Genomic DNA, 9,858 nt, shown 5'->3' with positions numbered 1-9,858 from the left:
AATACAGTTTCAAACTATAGTACCTTCAAGTTTCACTTATTCCTCTAAGTGCAATTCAATAAATAATGGATTGCCAACAAGTAGTTAAGATCTGTGTATCAAACAGTCTTTAGGCGAATTGACGAGTAAAGTTATTTTCCTCCCAGTAATCATCTTTATTTTTTTCATTCTGTATATGAGCATTTTGCCTGCATGTTACTGGAGTTACAGACAGCTGTTAGCTGCCACGTCAGTGCTGGGACGTGAGCTTATATCCTATAGAAGGGCGTGAAGAGCAAAAAAGTGCTCTTAACTACTGAGCCAGCTTTCCAGTCCCCCAGTAATCATCTTGACGTAAGTTAATTTTTCTAAAAAATGTTCTGTTTCCCCCTTCCATGAATTCTATGGTCTTACCTAAACACAACAGGCCTAACAGGATCTTCTTGAATAAGCTGGTATGTCTCTCCAAGAAACTTCTTGCCTTAACGAAAGGTTGTAGATGTCTCCTAATAAGAACCCAAAATGACAGCACAAGAATTACTTTATCTCATTAGTGCCCGTTCTCAGAACTTGAATTACTTTGCCAAAGGCAGAATTTGCTCTTAATCAATGAAGAAAATTATTCAGCCAGTGGGTAGATAGTATCCCAGCAAGGCCCCAAAGGCCAGATCGAACCTTGTCCCTGTGCAGCAGATCAGAAAGACTCTACTCGCCTAGACTAACGATATCCATGGTAACTTCCCACCACAGAAGAAGACAATGGTCATGCCATGGATTTACTCTTTCTCTGTTCCCAAAGGATAGATAGTGCTCAGCTTCCATACTCAGAAGAGGGTCCATTCTTAGGAGCAATATGGTCACCCCCTCCTAAAACCACACAAAGCCAATACCTTTAATAATCATCTGTGTGTGCATTTGCAGACAGAAAGGAAAACAACACCAACATCGAGAACCCCTGTGTTGAGGGGCCTAAGAGAAGATGCCCACCAAGCAAAGCTTTTCAAGTTCAGTTTGTATAGTGCTTTCCATGTGCTTAGGTTCAAAGAGCTTTGCAAACTCTAACTCACTGACTCTTCCTAATAACCCTAGAGGTGATCACTGTTGCTTCTATTTTATAGATGCAGAAACTGAAAACAGGGAAGTTGAGTGACTTTCCCAACATCACAGAGTCTGTAAGGAGCAGAAACAGTTTCTTACTCCAATGGCCTGGCTTCTGAATCTAAGCTCTTAACCATCACCCCAGGCTGCACCTTATCTGGCCCTAGACTTGTCTGTCTTTGCCAATCCTAAGCATCCTCGGCACAGTGCAGCGACATGAGTCCCAAACTCTCATTTCTAAACTCTTAGAATAAGATCCCTTCTGACTATGGTGCTGAGGTAGAACAGCTTAGCCAGGGATGAGACCAGTCACCAAATAAATGCCCTGGAGTGTTGGCCACAGAGTTTTGTGGTTCTTTCTCTATTGGTGCCTCTGTCATTCTGTCATCTAACATACTCCATGTCACTCATATATAACATATTTTTTCTACTTGGGATTGAACCTGCCAAACCTCAGCCCCTATATCTTTGCCTTTCATTCTTCCCTCTACCCCTTATCTTCTGCAGAGATCCCAGCCCTGGGCTGCATGAGCTGGGTGTATATTAGCAGATACAGGAAGGAGGGGAAGGAAGGAAACTATCCTCCTCTCCATCAGATCATCTACCCAATGAGCTCAGGAGGATGTTTAGGATCTCAAGCACTCTGCTACCTTCCATGCTTAGTAGATAAAATAGCAAATCAGGAGGCTTGCTTACAGGTATCAGTACCCGAGGACATCATTATGTTGTCCGTTTTAGGCTAGGAACAGCTTGTGTTCACTGTTTCAAGCCTTAGGTTCTTGCACCATCCTTTCTCATGGTTCCACTCTTATCTCACACAGTTTTTAAATGGCCTCTTTGTTGTTATGTGTATATGTAGGTGGGTGTGCACTGAGAGGCCAGAAGAGGGCATGAGATCACCTGGAGCTGGAGTTACAGGCAGTTGTGAGCTACAACATATAGGTGCTGAGAACCAAATTCTGGTCCTCTACAAGAGCAGTACGTGTCTCCTCTCCTTTCTAATTTAATTAATTTTTACATTAGTATGCATAGTAAAGGGTTTCATTATGGCATTCTCTTTTGTAAATTTAATTAATTAAATTTGGAAGCAGGTTGTGGGGGTTGGTTTTGTTTTTATTTTTTGATACAGGATCTCCCTGTAACCCCAGCTGGCCTGGAACTTACTATATAGACCAGGCTGGCCTTGAACTCACAGAGATCCATCTGCCTCTGCCTCCTGAGGGCTGGGATTAAAGGTGTGCACCACCTCGCCTGGCTATTTATTTTTATTTTATGTGTATAAGTATATTGTCTATATGTATATAAGTGCACCTGTGTCACGCAATGCTGGCAGAGGTCAGAAGAGGATGTTGGATCCCTGGAACTGGAGTTAAAAAGGTTTTAGCCACCGTGTAAGTGCTGGGAACTGAACTTGGGTCCTCTGCAAGAGCAGTCAGTGCCCTAAACCACTGAGCCATCTTTCCAGCCCCTGTTATGACATTTTCATACATATGTCATATTTTGTCTGCATGTAATGGTCTCTTTGTTAAATAAACTCTCCTCTAATTATCTAGTTTTAAATACGCCATGTATTTCCTATTATACTAGGTGAAGCCGGTTCAAAAGAACATCCAATTAAATACTAGTTGAGCAAAGCCATTGCAAAATAAGAGGATACATAGTCCAAGCATAGACGTAAATCACAGGCCTAGGGATCTCAGTCATCACTCTTGACCACAAATCCACCATTTCCTGGGAACTAAAGTTCAGTGGGTACTTCAGGAAATCACTTAAAAATACTTTTAAAACCCCATTAACAAAGAATAACCTAGAATACCAGCTCAGAGCAGAACCTCTGGTTTGGAAGAGAAAACAACAAAAAAGCCATAAATAAGAAGTGTTCTGAAGCAGAAAGAGAAAACAAACTTTCTCATCTCTTTAAACTAATCAAGAAGCAATTTATAGAAATATATGGGCAAGTGTCCATGATCTCTGGATCTTGGGCCCATTGTCCAGCTAACAGCAGCAAGCTTTTTGACCCTATGTAGTGGTAAAGTTTGAGCATTAGTTATAACTAGAAACTGAATTGAGAAGTTTAACAGGTAAATGGGTGAAACTTGATACCTTGCCCCTTACCTCCAAGTGTTTAGTATGGGAGTTTTCCAGGTACAGACAACAAACCCTCTCACATGCTTGCTGCCTGCATCTACAAGTGACAGGTGGAAAAGAACAGCCAAAAGAGGTAGGAAATATTAACTGAATATAACATTAGTGGGCACCATGTCCAGCAGCAAAAGTGTTCATGAGCTTTTTCAATGAGCCTATTTACAAAGTGTGAAAACTTTCCCCACTAAGGGAGAAGGAGCTTTGGGATCTGCCAGAATCTGAAGTTCTGTCACTTAGTAGTTAATGTGGAAAACTCCACTCCAACTTGAAGGAAGAAATAAAGAAGGAAATGAAAGTTACTCAACCCAGAGTCAAATGGTGTTGAGTAAAGGGTAAAGATCTCTCAGTACTGGTGGCTGGAAGAATGCCACAAGCTCGAAGCCAGCCTGGGCTACAGAATAAGGCCCTGATTAAAAAAAAAAAAAAAAAAAAAAAAAAAAAAAAAACAGGAAAAGCCTGTATGCTGGATTTTCCTTCCTTCCCTCAACCTTCTTTTCAGAATCTTCTCTCTCCAAGTTGGAGGTAGTGGGTGGGTTCTGACAGGCAGTGGAGTCTTCCCAGAGAAGTTGCTTTGTCTCATGACTATCCTCTGTGCCCATTTCAAGCCAGGACTTTCTGTTTGTTTCTTTTGCAAGCAAAAGTTTCTCCAGGTTCTTGGTATGCAGTTAATGCCTGTAGTGGGCTTCCTACAATGATATGATTTGCCTGTGTTTACACAATCTTTTAATGATTTCAGTAGGACTCTGAAGACTGAAGAGTTCTAAATGCCTCAGCAGCTAATGGTAGGTTCAAGTCTTAATAGAAAAAAATAATGTGTGTATGTGGAGATTTTCCCAGGAAGGATAGTCCACCCAAAACTCGTCACAGGGGACCTGCATTGAGATGCCACACAGAGGCTCTGGAAAACTTTTCAGAACTCTCACCCTGTAATCTACATAGCTCATGCTACTATCTTGCTATCCCCACCCCTCCTCACCAGGCTTGCCATCTTCTAACCATGAAGCCAGAACAGTCACTCTTTTAGGGCAGGCAGAAGGAAATGGTGGACTTAATAGGAACAGCTAGAAAGCTAAGGAGAAGCCAAAAAGATAAATGATCTTATTAAGAAGGGAGGTCAATGGTATTCAATAACAGGAAATTGGGTAGCCTGACAAATGAGAAGATTCTAGATTTAGCAATGAAGAAGAGACTGGTTCTTTCTGGGAGAGCTATTTACAGGAAAATATCTGAATGAAAAGTGGACTGCGGCAGAAACGGGTGAATGTGACACCCATGGACATCTTCAGAAAGTCTGCCAGTGAAAAGAAGAACCAGACAGTGTTTTCAGAGAGTGATGACCTCAGTTCAAGTCCCAGGACCTGCCCAGCAAGAGAAAACTGACTCCAACAAGTTGTCCTCTGACCTCTACATGTGTATGGTAGCACGCACGTGTGTGCACACACACACACCCACACCCCCCCACACACACCACTAAATAATGTAATAAAAAAGTTCAATTCAGTTTTAAATAAATAGACAAATTGCTGAAGGGAAACAAGCAGGCAAGTCGATAGCACTGAAGTGCCAGCCAGTGAAGAAAGCACAGGCAGTCCAGAGATCAGAGTCACTTTGTCAAGCTGTGATTACTACTAAACTAGGCTCCAGGTAAAGTCAAGGATGACCTGATAAGAACTTGGGGTTGAGATTCAGCAAAGTTCACAACACAGCTAATCTGGTCTGTGTTCATTATTCTCTTTCCTGGTACTGTTTTGAGATGGGGATCGCACAACATTGCCCAGGCTGGACTCAAACTCCTGGACTCCAATGATTATCCCATCTCGGCCTCCTGAGCAGCTGATGCTGTGAGCACACCCCTTCAAGTCTAGTTTTAACAACAATTTTAACGTGTCATTGCTTTGTTTCTGGAGTCAAAACTATAAGGAGTGGTGTTTAGAAGAGAAGTTAGGGAAAAGTGTGTCTTTCTTCCAGAGCTCTAAGCTCTGCTCCCCCTTCCCCAGCCAGAAGCTTCCCTGCCCAGCCCGTCACAGGACCTTAGAACCACTCAGTTCACCAGCAGGACTGGGACATATAGCTGAGGCTGTACGGGAGTCACAGGAAGAGAGAGACCAGTTAACGCTACTCTACAGAGATTCAGCCTCTCTGGCCTAGCTACCTTGTTTTCCTTTATGTTCATCTCTGGTCCAGGAGCTTCTCCCCTCTAACGCCTTTGGGAAAACTGACCAAGGCAATCTTCCACCTCATAATCTCAGTTCCACCTCTGATAATGCCTCAGAGCTTTGTTCCAACACTTACTTCATTATCTCATCCTTTACATCCCCTTCTGTCATCTAGTCCTGACTCTCCTGGCTCCTTTTCTGAATTGTCAGATACATTGTTTCACTACAACTTAGAAACAAGCACTCTTCCCCACCACCAAAACAGAAAGAACTTACCCCAAAATGTTTATGTTTTATTAAATTGCTTTAGAGAAATGGGTTAGTTCAGAAAGGGCAATGAAAAAGAAAAACAAAAGCATTTTGCACTGGATCAAATTAAGAATGTCCCCAGCAACTGAGCAGAGTGAAAGGATAGAATGAGACTCTTCCTGTTTAATCAACCATTGAACCTGTCAGCTCTTTCACAGTGGTATCTCTAGGGTTTGACTTCCCTAATCTATCCTCACTCACTCTGCCTTAGCCCAGGCTTTCTTCATCTCTTGCTTGGATAACGACAAGAGTATTATTTAATATTTTATTTATTTTTATTTTATGTGTATGAGTGTATTGTTTGCATGTATGTAAGTACACCCATATTGTGCAATGCCCTGGGAGGTCAGAAGAAGGCATTGGATTCCCCTGGAGCTGGAGTTACAGACGGTTGTTAGCTGTCCTGTGGGTGCTGGGAATCAAACCTGGGTCCTCTGTAAGATCAGTCAGTGCTCTTAACCACTGAGCCACCTCTCCAGCCCTGACAGAAGTATTTTTAAAGCTAGCTTCTCGACAGCAATCTCTCCCTACCCCAACCCTCTCTGTGTTGCTACCAGAGTTCTTTCCCTCATAATGTGGCTCCTTTTTGTCGCTCCTATAGAAGCCCCTTCAATTCCCTATATAAAGTCTGGCTTATTTGGACTTTATCACATGGCATTTTGCCTGTGCCACCAGGTGGGCCCTGCTCCTCCACACCCCATAGACCACTGCTTCCTCCAGGATCTAACTTCCCTGTGCTACTAGATAGGCCCTGCTCCTACAGTCCTCAATACCAATCCTATCGGGGGGGCGGGCGAAACAACATCTCAGCCTTCTTACAACTTAGCCCTCTCCTGAGCATTGTACATACCTCCACTGAAAGAAGAAAGGTGATTTGAGAAGAAAGATTCAACCAATAAACTACTTCAGATGTGCAAGTCCCAGAAAACAAAAGTCTCACAGAGAGAGAGAGAGAGAGAGAGAGAGAGAGAGAGAGAGAGAGACCATGGCAACATGCCCTTCGTCCAATTACTAGTCCCATAGTAGGCCCCAATGAGAATGACCTAGAAGAACTTCCAGACAAAGAAATCAAAAGAATGATTATAACTATGTTTAGACAACTCAAAGAAGACATAAATGCAGTCCAAGAGAACAAAAACAAAGAGCTGAATGAAAAGAGGAAGTCAATCCAAGATGTGAAAATAGGATTCAACAAAGAGATAGAATTGCTGAAGAAAACTAAATTGAAATGATGCTGGAAATTAAAAGCTCAATAAGTCAAATAGAAACCTCAGTGGAAAGCCTCAGTAATAAAATAGGTCATGTGGAAAACAGAGTCTCAGGCTGGAAGACAAAGTAGAATTGGCCACTCAATGAAGGCCAATGACAAACTTTAAAAAAACTGAACAGGGGGCTGGAGAGATGGCTCAGTAGATAAGAGCACTGGCTGCTTTTGCAGAGGACCCAGGTTTGAGTCCCAGCAACCAAACGTTGGCTAACCCCTATCCACAACTTCAGTTCCAGGGGTTCCAACACCCTCTTCTGGCCTCTGCAGACATTGCGCACACAGGTATACTTATACACGTGTAAGCAAAACACCCATATACATAAAGTAAAAATAAAAAATAAAAAAACATAAACAGCAGAATGGGAGCTATTTGGGACTCTTTGAAAGAACCAATCTTCAAATTATGGACATAAAAGAAAGAGAATAATACCACACTGAAGGCATAGATAAAATTTTAATGAAACCACAGAAAAAAAAATTTCTTAAATCTACAAAAAGACATGCCCTGACAGGTTAAAGAGGACCAAAGAAACGCCCACATCATATGATAGTTAAACACTAAAAACACAGAATAAAGAGAGAATATCAAAAGTTGCAAGAGAGAAAGACCAGATCACTTATGAAAGCAGGCCCATCAGAGGGACACCTGACTATTCAATTAAAAATTTAAAGCCAGAAGAGCCTGAAAAGATGTGTTCTAAGTTCTGAAATACCAAAACTGCCAGCCCATACTATTATACCCAGAAAAACTATCCATTAAAATTAAATAAATAAGAACATTCCATGCTAAAAATATATTAAAAGAATGTATGGCCACTAAGCCAGCTCTACATGGGCTACTGGAAAGAACAGTTCAGTTCTGGGGAAAAAAAGGATAAACACATTCAAAGAGGCCACAGGGGATAAATAAACAATACAAGACACAGATCAAAGGATGTCAAAGAAGGGAAATGAGGGGGTGGCAGAGGCATAACCAAAATGAAAGGCGTGTGAATGGAAAACTACAATCTTCCAACAGAAGAAAAAATAGCAAGAAGAAATAGAATAAAACACAGGTGACATGAAAGGGAATTGGAGTGCTCAGGATTAAAAGTTTAAGTGAAGATAGGGGGATTGGGAGAGAAGAAGGTAAGGGGTGTGTTAACAAAAACTAAGAATAGATGAAGACACCTTCCAGAAATCTTCTAGTTCATAAGGTAATTTAAAATATATAAAAAACAGAGTTTGAACAGAAGTACCCTGCATGGCTGAACAATGCTGCTCCCAGAAGACATGAGTTATTATGTCTCATGTTATGTCAGACATAGGATGCTGACCTAAGAGTTATTGATCTAGGGACCCCAGAGGCATATAAGCCATTGTTCTTGTCTGTCCACCATAACTAAATGCTAACACCCTATTGCTGAAGATACCACTCATTTTGGATGCAGAGCATATAGAAATCAACTGATCAGGAAACTTCCTCCCTGATAGCCAGCTTACATACTGCCAGAAGGTGCTTTTCAGACACCTGGGGACCCTGCACAGGACCTTACATGCTTTAGTACTGACCTGCCTGGCAAGATGCAGGTATGATGATTATGGAGGTAATCAACCACTTTCTGAAGGGATTTGGGGCTTCCTCCACAGGTGGGATCTCATGCCTAGTCCTATGAACCTGGTCAACAGTTCATGACTGGGGAGATCATAGGTCCTAGGTGGGAACCTTGGTCTTGCTGTCAAACTGCCTTCTAAATATTTCTATTTATACTCATAATTTTGTGTTGTTCTCAACTTCAGTCAGTATCTTAGTTTGCTTCTCCATTGCTGTGACAAAACACTATGACCACTACCAACTTGGGGAGGAAAGGATCTATTTGTCTTACATCTCCCAGGTCACAGTTCATCAGGGAGCCCAAGGTAAGAACTCTGAGCAGGAACCTAGAGGCAGGAGCTGGAGAACAGGCCATGAAGGAGTGCTATTTACCGGCTTGCTCCCCTGGCCCCTGCTCAGCCTACTTTCTTATGCAACACAGGCCCACCTGCCCAGGGGTGGCACCACCCACAGTGGGCTGGGCCCTCCTATATCACTCAACAATCAAGAAGGTGCCCCATGGACATGGCCACAGGCCAGTCCAATGAAGGCAGTTCCCCAATTGAGGCTCCCTCAACCTACATGTGTCAAGTTGATACTAAAGCCATCAATCAGCACAACTGACCCCTTGTCAACTAGACACACAAACACATCACTATTAAACCATAACTTTTCCAATTCTTGTCCCCAAGATATGATGTTAACACTATTATCACAACATAAGACAGTACAACCTTAAAAACCCCACAGGCCTTAAAAATTCCAAACACTTAAAAATCCATAGTCTCTTTTAGTATTCTCTTAACTGTGGATGAGCTTCTGTAAAATCCAAAACAAGTACTGTCTTATTTCAAAGGAAAGACTTGGGCACCCCTAACCAAAACCAAAGTCCAGAACAGTAGCTCAAGGCTGGACATCTGGGATTCACTCACTGTCTTCTGGACTCCAAAGGGTTCTGGCAGCTCTATTTCTCTGACTCTGCCATCCACAGCACACGTAGGTCATCTCGCAGACCCAGGCCAGCTCCATTCCACACCTACTGCTGTCCTTGGTGGTCATCCCATGGTCCTGCCATCTCCAAAAAGCTGGGATCTCCACTGAAACTGAGGCTACACCTTCACCAATGGCCTCTTCTTGCCTCTTGGGGTGCAAAACCTCAGATTCTCTCCATGACCCCTTCAATCCTGGGGTCTTCTCTGCAACTGAAGCTGTACTTTCACCTATGGCCTTTCCTGGCCTCTCAGAGTGCCAAGACTCAGCTGCTCTCTGTGACCCCTTCACGCTTTCAACACCAGAACCATGCAGGAGACTCTTACACATTACCAAGTCCT

General features: G+C 42.6%; 1 protein-coding gene across 1 annotated transcript in view; it reads right to left on the bottom strand.

The window, feature by feature from the left end:
• The window catches only part of Slc28a2 (solute carrier family 28 member 2), a 25,626-nt gene that overhangs the window by 13,460 nt on the left and 2,308 nt on the right, over positions 1 to 9,858 (bottom strand). Inside the window, exon 3 of the mRNA XM_008849499.1 lies at positions 394 to 485. Within this exon, the coding sequence (XP_008847721.1) occupies positions 394 to 485 (92 nt within the window). The remainder of the gene's footprint in view (positions 1 to 393; positions 486 to 9,858) is intronic.

The sequence above is a fragment of the Nannospalax galili genome, unplaced genomic scaffold, assembly GCF_000622305.1.
Source record: "Nannospalax galili isolate Female #2095 unplaced genomic scaffold, S.galili_v1.0 scaffold891, whole genome shotgun sequence".
NCBI lineage: Eukaryota > Metazoa > Chordata > Mammalia > Rodentia > Spalacidae > Nannospalax > Nannospalax galili.
Note: the sequence above shows the minus strand (reverse complement) of the source record. Positions and strands in the feature narration are given on the sequence as shown.